Below are 16,269 nucleotides of genomic sequence, written 5' to 3'. Positions count from 1 at the left end.
CGAGTCGACCTTGTTCTCTCGTAATAACCGATTGGGAACATTCTTAAGGGATTCCTTCGTACGGGCACGGTTGTTCACTGATGTGCGTGTGCCCTCCCAGCCCGGAGGCAATTACGGATACACGAGAGAGCATCGATCGCGGGCACCGTATCATCCGGTGGAGATCTGGTAGTAAAGTTTAACCGCGACAATTTTCATATCCTTGCACGCAACTCGCCCGATTACACGAGAGGTCGGTTATCACTGCTGTTCGTGCTTCGGTAGAACGTTTCACGAAACCGTCTCCCACAGAACTTTTTCTTCGTTTCCGTTCGTATAAGAATGGCAACGACGTATCGATGTTTTCAAAAAAACATCGATATTTTCTGTCGATGCATCAATGTTTTTCGAATCGATGTTTGGAGATCGATAATATATCGATATAATATTATCGATGGATTGCAAATTTGAATCTGTCGTGTACAGCGTCTAGCATGAACTTTAGAGGTATGAAGTTTGAGCGTGTGGCATGGACTTCAAAGGCACGAAATTTAAACGTAGTGATACAATAGGGAAAAGAATTATAGTTGAAGTTTGCATATTATAAATTCAAAAGATTTGAAATCAGTTAGAGATTGTTTAGTAAACATATTTCAAAAGCCAGTTTGACAATAATTGAACAAAGAAATCGTTTGTCAGGAACGATGTTCTCTTTTCCAACAATCTTTTTTTCTAACAATTAGTCGATCTTATTACCGATTCTTCAAAAAAATATCGATTCATTGGATCGATCTGCTCCTTATCCATGATCGCCATCATCACTGATCAAATACCAAACACCAGTCCCTTGAAAAAACAGAAAATTTCGTAACATCACCGTAACAACAAAACAAAAAAGGAAAACCTTTGGTCGCCTAGTCCCATTCGAATTTTCTAACAATCGAATTATTCCGTGTACCGCACTAAATTCACGATAAGAAAGCTGCCTAAGTGTCCAGAGGGTGTGAGAGCTTCCCCTTGTCTCGACAACAACTGATTCAGGTGGGTTTCGTTTTCCCTCTTCTAGCGAGAGCGGTTCGGTGTCGTTATTAGATAATTGCACGATGTTTAGCGGAAGGGACGCGAACCATTTCGCGATCGTTGTCTAATGTCATGGCCTTCGGCCAGACAGAGATTCACGTTTGACTCTGCGAGCCTGTGTGTACCAGGCAGTCTCATACACGAGGCCACTGGCTTCGCGTTCTTCTTAATTAGTTTGTCAAACGCGGGTTCGTTTTGCACGTTCGATTCCCACGGTGATTGTTCGACGAATGCAACGTGTGTCCAGAATAACATCCCCATCATGTCGCTGCTTTACGATCGTCGGCCGGACCGCTACAACATGGACATCGGTCGCATCAGACTGCTCAAAAAGTATCTGTCCCATTTCTGGTAAACCACCATTCTCTCTTTGTATTCTCGAATCTTCGTGACCACCAAAGTCGTACACAGTGGATTCTGATTTTCTGGGCCACAGGTTAATCAAGGTAGTCATTTATTCGGGACAGAGCTCAAAGAACAAATCCTAATCGAACGTACTGTATTTACCTATGTGATACTTCGCAAAATTCGCCAATCTTGATGTGTCCCAAATGTACCAGAAAATCCACTGTGTTCGTTTCTAACAGTTTCACCGACTCAAAGAACAAAATCTAATTGAATGTTCTATACATACATATATGATACTTCACAAAATTGGCCAAAAAAAGCTAATCTTGATATGTCCCAAACGACCAGAAAATCCACTGTATTCATTTCTAACAGTTTCACCAGTTTCACAAAACACACAATTAATACCAACCACGCCACAATGAATTCTTCGAGCGCGTTTATAGACAGGTCTCTGTGTGTGTGGTATTATATACTGCAGGAGGAGATGTGAAAATGGAAAATCTAGACTTAGAATATTATCGTAACGATGGGACGAGGCAAACGATAAAATGGTCTAGCCGAAACTATCCGTGGTTTCGATGAGTCGACTCGATCTAAAGAGACTTGCGCCCGGATCTCCGTCGTCTGATCTTCATCAATGGCAGACCACAAACGGCACCGACGACTGGGACCCAGGGTCAAGCGCAAAAACAATTCTGGCACTCGGTCGCCTCGCGTGCCTTTGTGTCAACCGGGTGTGATGCTCTATTGTTTATATAGCATTTTCGCTGCAACCGTTTGGCCGAACGTGCGGTCGTAGACGTCACTCATCTGCACGCGTAGGAGAATTTTAGCTAGCCTAGGCTAGCCAGCTAGCTTCTGTCTTTTATTAACCGTAGAACTACCGAGCCTTGAGCCGTCACGCGGAAGTCTAACGGAAGGGGTTTCCTCGAACATCTCACAGACATCTTAGATATTTATAATGAAAATATTGTTCTTTTTTTTTCTGAAGAAAGTTCTGTAACAATCGAGAGTAGGGATAAACCGATACCGTCAAGGTATTGATACTTTTATTCATAACTTGCATCGAAAAAAAGCAACGATATCTACTTAGTATCGCACCAAAAGTATCGATACCTACTTGTATCGAAGGAATATGAATACAAAGTTCTTTTTTATTAATATAATATATTTTATTAATGAACATTTAGTAAGAAAGTAATATAACAAAACGACAACCACCTTCCCATTCATTGGCTTTCATATCGATTACTCGCTCCATCCGATACGAGTACTTTTTTTCGATACCAACGAAGGTATCGATACTAAAAATACCCAGTATCGAAACGAAGGTATCAATCATTTACTTAAACTAACAATATTTCTAAAAACTATATAAAAATTTTAAGTAAAGACTTTAAAAACTTTATAGAAACTTTAAATAAGAATATCTCGCAAATCGAGGCCCAGTCTTAAGAAACCAATGAGAATTTTGTAATACTAAATGTGTACTGTAACTTCCATATAGTGCCGTTCCAATAGCGATTTCCACACCACGTGTCTTTCCCTTCTCAATCCCAAGGAGCCTTCGAACAATCATCGAACTCCTATCGAACACTCATCGATTATTTACTGTACACACACATAAAAACCCCTACGACGTTGTCGTACAATGGAATAGCGTGTTCCCCTCTAATAGATCGAATTTTCCGTTCCCTTGCAGAAGACATCATCACAAATCACGGAAGTACTCGTTGCAAGAGGATCCACAATGGCGAAAGCGTTCTGGGGCGGGCCTGCCGGACGGGACTGGTGTGCTCGCGCGCCGCGTCAGCGTGCAGCCGGAGGAGGCGAGCACGTTGCAGGAGCTGGACATCGACGATCTCGAGTCCCATCGGAGCGACGATCCTCGTGGCATGAGACGTCACAAGGCGGCCCATCTGACCGTGCAGATCGGCCGGCGGAAAGAGGGCGGTATACCGCACGACACGTTCAAGAAGATGTACGATCATTCGCCGCACGAGGTGTTCGTCCAGCTCGACGAACTGCACGGTCTCGGCGAGGAACGTGAATGGCGCGAGACCGCCAGATGGATCAAATATGAAGAAGACGTCGAAGAGGGGGCTGACAGATGGGGCAGGCCCCATGTCGCTTCACTGAGCTTCCACTCGTTGCTGAATCTTCGTCGTTGCCTCGAGACCGGCGTGGTGCTTCTCGATCTCGAAGAGAAAGATCTGCCCGGTCTCGCGTACAGAGTCGTCGAACAAATGGTGGTCGAAGAACTGATCCTACCTGAGGACCGAGCGGTGGTGATGAGGGCCCTTCTGCTTAGACACAGACACGTGCACGAGCACGATCGTGGCTTCCGTTTCGGCGGGAAGAGGAACTACTCGAGCTACACCAGCCTGCAGGTGAACTGTCCCCGTTATGATTGACCGTGTTGCTTCGAGACACAAAATCCGTAAATTACACGGGTATAGTGGAACTGCATGAACGTAGCCAGGTTTTTAGAGAAGGGGCAAAATTTATCTTGAGGTAGATTTTATAGTATTACTTTTCTCCTGTAGGGGAAAGGCAGAATCCAATTTTTATGTCTCCAGGGCAGTGTTTCCTAACGTGGAGGTGTGCCGTTTTTTTATTTAGACAGTGGACAGTGGATATCAAGAGTCTACTGTAGTAGCTATTAATGTTTTCAGAACTTTGTTTACTATTATACTAGGGAGCCATCGAGATCTTTGAGGTGTTGAAGTGGGGCATGATCCAAAAAAGGTTGGGAAACACTTTTCTAAGATAGAGAAAAAGCCACTTCTTTCCCTCTAGGAGGGGTCAAGTGCCTCCCCCTGTCCCCCTGGCTACGCCCATGTCGAAATTGTCATGTGGTATTCTTTCGTTACCACCCCCGATACACGAATCAGGGGATCGGGCGAACTGTTTGCCGTGTATCGTTGTCTATTTAGATGTTAAATGTGATAGTAACGTAACGTGTTCTTGTGACATTCTTGTTAGAAAGAAACACGTGCAGTCGTGTTACTGTCGACGTAGCTTCTCCAGTCCTGATCCGTTAGTCCATGCGGATAACGTTTCTCTTGCCATCCCCGCCGCGACTAAAAAAGAAAATATGCTCGATTCAACAAAACAACAACACACTATGTACTTGCGAAACACGGTTTTACCAACGAGAAAATAATCAATAGAAATCCGTAGAGACGGGAGGCCTGACTGACGGTGTGTCCTAATGTTGTTTCCACAGTCCGTCTGTATGGAGGAAGAAGACGCTGCGCGGGAAGCCTCTGAGAACCATGTAACCGAACATGTAAATCTCTCGATTCCCGAACACTCTCGATCGCAGTATTTTCAACCTTACCCAAGCTATATACATATATATAATTTCAGTCTCTCGCCCCATATGTACGGGGTGTCACAAAATGATGGGACAATCCGCAACATGCATATTCCTCGTGTAAATGCAAATCGAAAAGTCCTTTACCGTTTTGTAATTGGAAGCTCCGTTTCCGAGATATTAGCAGTTGAACGTACCCCAATCAGCTGAGCGGTCTGCGCGTAAGTGTGACCCACCGCTCAGCTGATTGGAGTTGGTTCAACTGTTAATATCTCGGAAACGGAGCTTCCGATTACAAAACTGTAAAGGACTTTTCGATTTGTATTTGCACGAGGAATGTGTATGTTGCGGATTGTACTATCATTTTGGGACACTCTGTATCTAGCGTGAACTATTTGAAGTGTTGCACGCAATTATATTTGTTACGGAAAATAATGTGTTTCAAGCAAAGTTTACTTAGTTTCAAGGGGGCAACGCATGTTATGGTGGTCATAAAGCTTATTTAAAGAAAACATATGATTCCGTTAAAAAAAAACAATAGTCACCTTGAAATCTCGAAGCCACGTCCACCTACAATAGATAAAATTTATGAGCACCGCAAGATGTCCCCCAATTAAAACCAAATAAGCTTAAACAAGAATCACTTTGTTTTCCACAACAAATAGTTTACAGGATAATTGCGTGTATCACCTAAAATGGGTCACCCTGTGTATATTCGCTCAAATCATCGTCGATACTCGCATTAACCCCATCGTTTTCGGCATGAACTTACAGGGGAAATTAGTTGTTTCATCCCAGATTTCCGATTTTGTTTAACGTTCCCTGTATCATCGTCTTTATCGCGGGTAACCTAAAAAAAGAAGAAAAAAATTGTGGATAGAGTCTTCCTTACAAGAAATCTCCATGTGTAGGTCGAATACTCCGCGTGCGACGACGACCATCCAATCGTCGACGATCGGTCACGGGGAACCATTCGGGGACCAAAGTAGCGCCTAGTTTTAGGATTACCCTCGTAGCAGGCGATTAGTGTTTGGCTGATTAGCTAGTAGAAACTGTGCTGTGCCTTGTTTCCCACTTACGAATCGCACGCGGAACACCTGTAAGTCCATGATACGCCGTCGGAACCCGGTTCCTTTGTCGCTTGTCCGTTTTTGTTACTTTTCTGTTCTGTCATCGTACCATCGTTACCTCAGTGTTCGTCCTTGCTATTTCTATGTAAGAATCTCTCGTCTCGACCACACCGTGTACGCTTCATTTCTTAGGCTGCCCGACTGCACTTTTATTCGTTGGGCCTCTTCACCTTTTTTTGTTCGTACAATGATCAGTGTTTTGTTGTCTTGATTTTTCTTCTTCTTTGTAAAACAACCGTTCATTTCCTTTCACGTATCAATTGTTTTTTGCAACTGTATCACGTAGTACGATTTGTTCTATGGCCCGTTTTATGATTTTCCGTTTCTGTTCCGAATTACAGTAAATCACCGATGAGTGTTCGAAGACTCCTCGGCATTAAATGTTCAGACGTTATCCCCACCACCAGGGCAGTCAAACACCAAGTGGTGGGGATGACGTATGAACACTCAGCGCCTAAAAGCCTTCGAACACTCATCGATGATTTACTGTACTGCTTGGTACACACACACATACTTGAATTTCTCGAGTAGCCATTCGATTTTGTGAGTAGAACACAGGGGTGTTTCATTTATCGTAATTGATCCTTGCTATATCCACGTTACTTTGGCAAGGATGAAAAAAAAATGTCTGATAAGGGAACGATCAAAATATACAGTACTTGCGCATTGTGTGCGCATTCTTTCGGAATGGGACGCGTCTGTTCTTCAAGGTTATTTCTCGGATCTTCGTGATAACTGACACACCCTTGCCTCGTAAAAAAATGTCTGATAAGGGAACGATCAAAATATACAGTACTTGCGCATTGTGTGCGCATTCTTCGTGATAACTGACACACCCTTGCCTCAAACTTTCTGAAAATCGCGAACAGAGGCGGATGTTCCGCTGGATACGAACTTCTGAACCAGTGGTTCCCAACCTGGAGTACTTGCTTGGTCTTTTAGGGGTATGCGACAAAAATTGAACAATGCAGAAGTACACGACTTACAACCATTTTTCTAATATTAAATGGTACAATTTAGGGAACTTGGCTGCCAAGTGGTACATAAGTCAAAAGAGGTTAGGAACCGCTGTTCTAAACGATCGCTGAGATCTCCTCGCGAGTAATGAAGAGTTTTTACCTTCGAAGAAGTATTCCACCTTCGAAGAACAACATTATCCGCCTCTGACCACCCCAACTATCTCTAGCTTGTCCAGAATAAGGGAGAAACCCTTCTCCCGAGTACCTCTGCCCGATCGCAAACGCATCTATTCAGCACATATATCATTAAACCCATCCCCCATCGAACGTGTACCAAGTTCATTCGTAACGAATTCTCCTGTTCCACCCAATGTAGAATCTGAACGACGCCAAGCCGAAGATCGTGTCATCGAGCCTGGCGCTGGACAGCAATCACACGGTGGTCGACATGAAGGAGGAACAAACGTACACAGGCGGCAGCAACGAGGATTTGAAGAAGAACCAAAACGATTACATCCTGAAGCGAATTCCAGCCGGTGCGGAGGCGACGGTCGTTTTTGTGGGGGCGGTCGATTTCCTCGATCAACCGACGATCGCTTTCGTTCGGTTAGCAGAGGGCGCGTTTATGCCCTCTATCACGGAGGTGAACATACCCGTGAGATTCATGTTCACGTTACTGGGCCCGAGAAACGCCGATCTCGACTATCACGAGATCGGTCGTTCGATCGCCACGCTGATGGCGAACACGTCGTTTCACAAGATCGCGTACAAAGCGAACGAGAGGCGGGAACTGTTGTCCGCCATTAACGAGTTTCTCGACGACTCGATCGTGCTACCGCCTGGCGACTGGGAGAGGCAAGCGTTGCTGCCGTTCAACGAGCTCAAGGCGAAGAGCGAGGCCATACGGAAACGGAAGGCGAAGGCCCTCGAGGAGAAGAGTAAACCGATACAGAGCGAGGCTGCGGTTAAGAAGGGTAAGAAGCGAAAAGGATCGTCACGAGGGTAACTAGACTGCGGAGGTTCATGCATATTCACTAAATAATTACTTCAATAATTTTATGTAATATTTTATTCTTATACACTCTGTGTAACGAAGATTTCACTTAGACGCTGTGGCTGACACGTACGAAGATCCTCCGGCGTTTAACGTGTGAATGACAATACACAGATAGTATTAATATTTATTGGAACATTTATTTTATTGCATTTTCCAAGTTAAGGGACGCTAGAAATGCATAAACATCCGTTGTCGAGTAATAACACTGTTCAACACCTTCCAGAACGTATAATTTTGGAAAAAATCAATTTAAAAGAAAATCGCAAAATTTCCAATTTGTCGCGGTTTCCGCAGCTCTTCTGGCCGGCGAAGAAGAAAAGAAACCGCCCGACGACGACGATCCTCTGCGCAGAACGAAATGTCCGTTTGGTGGTCTGATCAACGACATCAAAAGACGATATCCATTCTATCTGTCCGACTTCACCGACGGCTTGAACTCGTCCTGTCTAGCAGCAGCGATCTTCATGTATTTCGCCGCCCTCTGCACCGCCATCACGTTCGGCGGTCTGTTGAGCGACAAGACGAACGACGTGATCGGTATATCAGAGACGTTAATCTCCGGTTCGTGGACGGGCGTGGTGATGGCGCTGTTCTCCACTCAGCCGTTGGTCATTATCGGTACAACAGGGCCCTTGTTGCTGTTCGACGAGAGTCTTTACAATTTTTGTTTGACGAACGAGTTGGAATTCCTGACGGTCCGAGTGTACGTGGGCGCGTGGATGGGAATCATAGCGCTCGCCGTGGCGAGCGTCGAGGGTTCCGTGTTGGTCCGTTTGTTCACCCGTTTCACCGAGGAGATCTTCACGGGCCTGATCTCGATCCTCTATATCGTCGAGACGTTCATCAAGCTGTACAATTACTTCGTGAAGAATCCACTCCTGGACGAGTACAGTTTTATCCCGGAAACGAACGAGACACTGTACTGGGACACGGAGGTGAACGTCACGGAGATAAGGATCGTCTCGCCCGAGAGTGGTGAACCGATCGTCGTACCGTTCAAGAGGCCCGAGATACTGTTGCCGGGCCGTAACATCGCTGGTCTGCTGATAAACCAACCGAACACCGCGTTGATGTGCACCATCCTCTGCCTGGGTACCTTTCTAGGCGCGTACTATCTGCGAATCTTCCGTAACAGTCATTACCTTGGTCGAAGCGCCCGAAGAGCATTCGGTGACTTCGGTGTACCGATCAGCATCATCGTGTTCGTGCTGATCGATTACCTGGCGGAGGTGAAGACGGAGAAGCTCCTAGTCCCAGAGGGTCTGTCCCCGACGATACCCGGCAGAAGTTGGATCGTCTCGCCAGTTGGAGTACAGAAACCGATTCCACTCTGGATGGCCATGGCTTGCATCGTGCCCGCCTTGCTGGTCTACATTCTTGTCTTCATGGAAACCCAAATCTCCGAGTAAGATTTATCTGAGAAACGTTTACCTGACATAGAACCGAAGAGAGATTGTCAAAATCAGGCTATTGCGTCATCGCATTTACTATTTTTATCGGTGTCTTTCACACTTTCATTGTAAAGACGGAGGAGATTATGCCGAAACTGTCGTTTCTCTTACAAAAAAATTCCCCCGAGTCTAACCCTCGCTACATTTTAATCACTTTTTGTCCGTTTGTAGTTACTCGTTAAGTGATTAAAAAATTATGTAGTGGCTACTCTATTTGGACCCTCTACCCAGAGAACCACCACAAGCAAAACCTAATTAGGAAGTAGCAAAGGTTACACTTGGGAAGTTCCCCTAGTTAGAAATAATATCATCAAAGAAATTTATTCAAGAAACAACAACTCAGTACAGACATACATGTAATATCCAATATACAGACTCCTCTCGATTATTGTCCCTCCACTTTTGTTACCGAGGCTCAGGCTTTGAATTTACGAAGGTCTGAAGCATATCTCCCTACAAGATTAGTGTCCAGGCGCGGATCCGAGTTCGGGACAATAATCGAGAGGAGTCTGTAGCTTACAAAAACGGAAACAAAGCAGCCTTCTTAACGTTTCCCCCTACATTTCAGGCTAATTATCGACAAGAAAGAGCGAAAGCTGCGGAAAGGTAATGGCTACCACATGGACATAGTGGTGGTTTGCATGATGAACGTTGGCTGCGGTCTGATCGGGGCCCCGTGGTGTTGCGCGGCCTCCGTCCGCTCGTTGACCCACGTGTCCGCTGTAACAGTGATGTCTCGTACCCATGCGCCCGGTGACAAGCCACACATCGTCGAGGTGAAAGAGCAACGTGTTAGCGCTCTGCTGGTCGCCATATTGGTCGGCGTGAGCGTGCTGATGGCGCCACTGTTGCGACGCGTACCGATGTCCGTCCTTCTTGGTGTGTTTCTCTACATGGGCATCTCGTCGACGAACGGCGTCCAACTGTTCGATCGTGTGAAATTGTTCTTCATGCCGGTGAAGCACCACGGCACAGCGAACTACGTGCGTCGCGTGCAAACCTACAAAATGCACATATTTACCATGATACAAATTCTGTGCCTGACGGTACTGTGGATCGTAAAGAGCACCAGGGCGGCACTGGCGCTACCGTTCTTCCTGATTCTAATGATACCTCTTCGTGCTCAGATGAGCCACTTTTTCACCGCTGCCGAGCTTAGGGCACTCGACAGCAAAGGATCGGAACACGAGAGTACCGAGGACGAGCCGGACTTCTACGAAGAAGCTCCGTTACCTGGTTAGATAGTGCCTTAATTCGACTCGCTCCGAATATATATATATATATATACCTCCATCCTGTTTCTTCTTCCTCCCCACCTGATTATCACTGTATCTTTCGCCCCATTTCGTCCTTCCTTACTTTATACCCTATCCCCTAATCTCATTTTCCAGGCGGTTCGGTTTCTCGAACGATTCGCCACCGTTATATACCCTTTTCCGTAATTTTCGTATTCCCTGTTAAGAGAGCGTCGCCTGTGAACGCCTACGGAGGAGTTTGTGAAAGAAGAAAGAGTCTATTTTTTCGTGAAAGAGCAAATTATGTATACCGATGTGAATTACGAATGAGCGTAGCTAAGAGTTAGATAAAGGGGGGTGGGTTCTGATGCCCGACAGAGCTGCTGGTTAACTCGTTAAATTCGCGAAGATTATTTTTTACCGCAAAATTTGTATATAATCGATATCGTGTTTAAGGTGAAACGACGGGTTCTCTTTTTTACATGTATCTTGGTTGCGTATATGGGTACTCGAGCGAGTTAAAGTGGATTTTTCTCTGGAATTTTACTGTCCGAATATTTGTGAACGAACGTTATCTATGATCGTAGATAATGGAAAACCAGTTTCGCGGAGAACGATGATATATTAGGCTGTAATAAATTCATTATTTTTGCTAGAGCGTCTGAAGAAAGAATATTTTCTGAATATGGTATAAACACAAATATACATTGCCGAGCCGTATCGAGTACCTAGGCACCATCTGATATATTCGTAATCGAAGCTTGTGATTGCGTTTCGTCCTTGTTGGAGTCGGTAGGGTGATAAGGGGTGCCTCTGAGTGCCTCTAAAAGAACGGTGATGAACGACACGTTGCTCAGGAAAAAGTTTCAAGCTGCGAACAGGGCACAGAATACGTGTGAGTGCCAAATCACAAAAGATCGCGGATTATTAATGGTGCTGGTCCGTCCACACGGTGAACCACGTGTGGACGAATGAAACTGAGAATCTTTTATAAAGAGATGTCCAAGTAGTTCTCGTTAGTTGTTCTCGTCGATCAATAACTATAGAGTTATCTAATTTCTTTGGGACCGTGACACGTTTAGCACTGCGTGCAATGAATTACAATCACTTAGCAATATCTGTTGAATATATGCTATAAAAATGTTATTACTAGTTTTCCTAGATGGAAACAACGGTATTTTCTAAGTAACTTGAAAACAAACTCGAGCGTCGCGAAACGTGAAAAAAAAACATTCTTGTAATCTTGTGAACCAACCGCGAGTACTTAAAAAAAAAACCACTTATTATTCTACACCGGTCGCTGTTCGATCGACTTTCGTCGGAGTTCACTTTTATTATTCGAATAAAATTCTCCTTCAACTTCTTGATACAAACGTCATACTCGTAACTGTATAAGTACTAAAAATTTGAATCTTTTATTCTTCATTTTTTTTTTTTTATTAACACTACGTTTGCACGAATAAGCATAAAGTCAAAGCATATGGTACTCCCAACAGATATATATTCAGAACAGTACCTGATAATATCATTAAATCCGGGGAAAGGAAGCGATAACGATTCAAGAATTCCATAAATTTCTACTTCTCAAAAAAGCTTGGATCGACATTAATTTCGATCATCGAAAGAACGTCTCACTTAAATCGGTCCTGTACTTATTTAAAGAATAGAATATAAGCAAAACATGAATAATGAAAACTGAATTGCGCACGTAATAGGCTACTAACGAATCTCCTCCCCTTTGTACTTTAATTTCATTGTAAGAAATGATCAGTATTGGTAGATATTTTGCCTTCGATTACTATTAATTTTATGGTAGTTGTTAGTTTTCCAAGTGTAAAGGTTCTACACTTTCGAAAAAGACCAAGGTATAATGTTAATAAATGTGTATCATCGTGTATCCGAGTACGTGCAACAAAGAAAGAGAAATAAAAACAAAACGAGTATTTTGAAATGCTATTACAAAGAGAAAAAAAAAAGACACTCTATTTTAATCCGTTAAAATATTTTACTAATCGACTAAAGTACCTTATCGAAAAATATAGCAGATCCTAATCTTACCATTTCCGTAACGAAGAGATCGTATTGTCGTATTATTTACTTACTGCTACTGCTGCTACTAATTTATATAAAATACCAATTTTAAATCGAAAACACTGTGCTATGTAATTGTGATAGATATCCCGAGTTGCTGTAAGAAATACCGGCAGTACTTACAAGCATGTGCTATTAGCGTCGAGTTTTTAACACGAAAATTTCATTAGATACGTTATGTCAAGTACATTTAACATGTTACTGTATGCATACCACAGATATTACCTATATTGAGAGATTATCGAAATAAGTATCGATTGTTATGAGTTCATAAAACAAATTGTAAATAATCTAGTTATCGTACAGTATTAAAGAGTAATAATTAGTAAATAGATTCCTAGTAGATGGTTTCATGCCTTATATTAGAGAACAGAGAGAAATAAAAACATTTTAATTGCCCTCTAACTTTTTATTGTATGCTCGCATCCATGCCATTTAAACTTAACACTTATTTACCGTTATCTGTTTACGCCTTTGACTTTCACATACTCTTTTGGTTTGATTACGATGACCGAAGCGACGCGAAACGAAACACATGTGTTAAAGTTCTCAGTGAAGTATTTAATTTTAAAATGGCCTCACCGCAAAGAGTCGCAGTTAAACTGTTTAGTATATCGCCGCGTGCATTGCAAGTTGCAGAAAGAAGGTAATACAGTAAAAAATACTGAAAATTTAATCTGAACATAAAAACATTTTTTACATGCACTACTACACAGACAATTGTTAAGTCCAAAAACACCAGCTAGGAATACTTGTAAACTAAATATCGAAAATAAGGATCGGCTGTCGCCTTTCAATCTTGATACTCCTAACAGAAGGAAAATATTGAAGGATGGACTACCAAGTAAACAATGTACAGTACTGGGCAGTGGTGCGTTTGGGACAGTATATAAAGCTTCTTACAAAGGTAAAATGTTAGTTATTGATCGTTTACATGTATGGCTAAACTGTAAACACACTATTTCTGCACATGAAATGTTTTAATAGGCAATCAGGTAGCAGCTAAAGTAATGGAAACTAGGAAATGTACAGGTGTATTGAATTCTGAGAAGCATGCTTCTTTGTTGAGACATTCGAACATAGTGAAAGTCTTGATGATAGAACAAGGTGCCTGTCTGTCTTTGATAACAATGGAATTATGTGGTACCACTCTGCAAGACCGCCTGGATGCGGTCGTGTTATCAAAAAATGAAAGAATTTCCATATTACGGGACCTAACAGTCGCGTTACAGTTTTGTCATAATGCAGATATCGTGCATGCAGATGTGAAGCCTAGAAATATTCTAATGTCTGCAGACGGCCAAGCAAAGCTTACCGACTTTGGCAGCTCTGTATTAATAGGAGAACCAAACGCAACTTTTGAATTTCATGTATGTTTACATTATCGAAGCACTTTTATTCTTTTATTAAAGATAACTTTTTCCTTAGGGTACTCCTGGTTATACAGCCCCAGAAGTATTGAAAGGGAATAAACCAACTCCTGCAGCGGACATTTATTCTCTAGGTATTGTTGGTTGGCAAATTTTGTCTAGGCAAATACCATTTACTGGCTTACACAGTCATACTGTCATATATCTATCCGCAAAAGGACATCGTCCTAAGGATGATCATATCAATGACGAATTCAAAGGGGCTTATAAAGCTCTGTACAGAAAACTGTGGTCACAAAATGTTTCAGAAAGACCTAACACTAATCAGGTCATTAGAGAAATCAGTATCTTGACGCAGCGCTAATATTTATTTCATTTAATAATTTCAATTTCAAGATATCCTTAATCTTTAGTATGTGTGCTTAAATTAATGTTTACACTTTTATTGTACAAAAAATAGTAAAGACAAGCATTACTTTACGTATCAGGCATTTCTCCACCAGGTACAAGCTGCAATCAAGCATTAATATTAATATAAATACAGTAATGGTAACAATATTTTTAATAAACATGAAACACACAACCTATGTTTCTGCCGGATTGTATTAATAGAGTTTATCCAAAACACCAGAAGTGTACTGATAAATATGAAATTACTAACCATCGTAATGTGACTACCATTGAGCAAAATTTGATCGAGCTTCGTAACCCTTCGTCCTTCAGGGGTTGCTTCGCTTTCTGTAACGTCGTCCAGTAACATATTTACAAAGTCGTCGAAACCCAGTAATGTGCCGACGATCTCCTTGTCATTTTTCATAATAATGTGTATTCGAGAACCGATGCACTTGTCGACCAATTCTACAAATCGTACGCCGGGGCAATGTAGCATTTGAATAAACGAAGGTTAGAGATCACTTAAGTGAAAGAACAATATATTTCTTACCTAAAGGCAATAAAGTCGATGGATTTGTACTGACGGAACTGGTCATACCGGAAATATTATGAAGGTACAAGATAATTAAAAACAAAAATAACAACTCGACAACAATTGGACAAGTTCTTTTCTATTTCATTAAGAAACAGCGGGAATGACAAATCTCCCAGGGATACAATACTATCACAGACGAACTATATATAGACCTAGTCAAGACCCTGAGCTGTGAGGCTTTAGATTAGGATATGGTACCATTGTCTTGTTGTTAGATGGTGCCACACTATCCTTCGAAGCCCATTATTCAAAAAGTTAAATATTATTTCAAAATACAAGAAGCAGCAGTTGTTATCGAATAGTAACTTGTATTTTGAAATAATATTTTACTCTAAATCTGTGTTAACTAATTTCACTTTTGTTGTCACTTCTAAATTTATCAATTTTATTATGTCGATCATAGATGTCGTTATCAAACTTAAGCCGTTTAGGTATTCATTTGTGATTCTTCACGTTTACGTTCGCCGGAGACAGCCGGGAATTATTTTCGTGAGTGGGTATACTCCCCTTATGGTAGGGATGAAGCGAGACCGAAGGACAGAAGTAGCAATAGAGTCATTCCTCTCTCGCTCGCACACCGCACAAGGTGAGGAGAAAGCGACTAGAGGGCGATGAGGAGAAGAAATGCTGCACGCATGTGTGCTTCCACACAGCCGTAGGAGATCCCCCACCAGCAGCCCCATTAGAAAGAGAAGTCTGTGACTCCATGTTGAATTGATACACGAAGTATCATAACTACTTTTGTAAGAAGGTATCTAAACAGAAGTATCGATACCCACTTAAACGTACAGAACTCTGATCTTAATGAATGATATTTTTCGAATTTGCAGCATTTGTTGATAACCACAAGAAACTAAATTGTGTAAAATTTTAGTTTCTAATCTTGAACCATTTCCGAGAATTTCCTTTGCGGGAATGCCTTACCGCAATGAGCCATCTCGTGGCCGCGGGATTCCGGGAATCGGGTGACGTCACGGCGTGCGAGCGAGAGCGGTAGAGCGAGCCGCGGTATCGGTGCTCTTCGTCGGTGTTGACGGGTGCCGAGGAATTTCGGTGGTCTATGGGAGGGAGGTGTGCGAGCGAGAGAGTACGGTAGAACGTGCCGAGTATCGGTGCTCTCCGTCGATCCAACGCGCTAGTGAGTTGCGTCACCCAGTTTATTGACTTAGCCGTGTACGCCGTGTACCAAGGTCGTACCATCCCGTGCAGGTCTGTGCTTGCTTCCTCACTTTCTCGTGAACCGTCGCGGAGGGTGGTCG

The 16,269-nt window shown here is 42.8% G+C and overlaps 3 protein-coding genes across 3 annotated transcripts in view; 2 read left to right on the top strand and 1 right to left on the bottom strand.

The window, feature by feature from the left end:
- The window catches only part of LOC107186628 (band 3 anion transport protein), a 56,572-nt gene extending 43,683 nt beyond the window's left edge, over window positions 1-12,889 (top strand). The window contains exons 6-9 of the mRNA XM_015574525.1: window positions 3,113-3,800; window positions 7,195-7,792; window positions 8,170-9,280; window positions 9,895-12,889. Of these exons, the coding sequence (XP_015430011.1) occupies window positions 3,113-3,800; window positions 7,195-7,792; window positions 8,170-9,280; window positions 9,895-10,567 (3,070 nt within the window). The 3' untranslated portion in view covers window positions 10,568-12,889. The remainder of the gene's footprint in view (window positions 1-3,112; window positions 3,801-7,194; window positions 7,793-8,169; window positions 9,281-9,894) is intronic.
- Window positions 12,890-13,053: 164 nt separating this feature from the next.
- On the top strand, window positions 13,054-14,526 carry LOC107186629 (serine/threonine-protein kinase mos). The gene is made up of 4 exons (XM_015574526.1): window positions 13,054-13,298; window positions 13,369-13,559; window positions 13,640-14,022; window positions 14,081-14,526. Exons 1-4 carry the CDS (start codon window positions 13,069-13,071, stop codon window positions 14,384-14,386), a joined length of 1,110 nt encoding a protein of 369 aa, XP_015430012.1. The 5' UTR covers window positions 13,054-13,068; the 3' UTR covers window positions 14,387-14,526.
- LOC107186630 (U6 snRNA-associated Sm-like protein LSm5) lies at window positions 14,451-15,109 on the bottom strand. The gene is made up of 3 exons (XM_015574527.1): window positions 14,966-15,109; window positions 14,684-14,880; window positions 14,451-14,532 (listed from the first exon to the last, which is right to left on the bottom strand). Exons 1-3 carry the CDS (start codon window positions 15,009-15,011, stop codon window positions 14,500-14,502), a joined length of 276 nt encoding a protein of 91 aa, XP_015430013.1. The 5' UTR covers window positions 15,012-15,109; the 3' UTR covers window positions 14,451-14,499.
- Window positions 15,110-16,269: the final 1,160 nt, after the last annotated feature.

This window comes from Dufourea novaeangliae, unplaced genomic scaffold, assembly GCF_001272555.1.
Source record: "Dufourea novaeangliae isolate 0120121106 unplaced genomic scaffold, ASM127255v1 scaffold65, whole genome shotgun sequence".
NCBI lineage: Eukaryota > Metazoa > Arthropoda > Insecta > Hymenoptera > Halictidae > Dufourea > Dufourea novaeangliae.
This window is presented reverse-complemented; position numbering and strand designations above follow the sequence as displayed.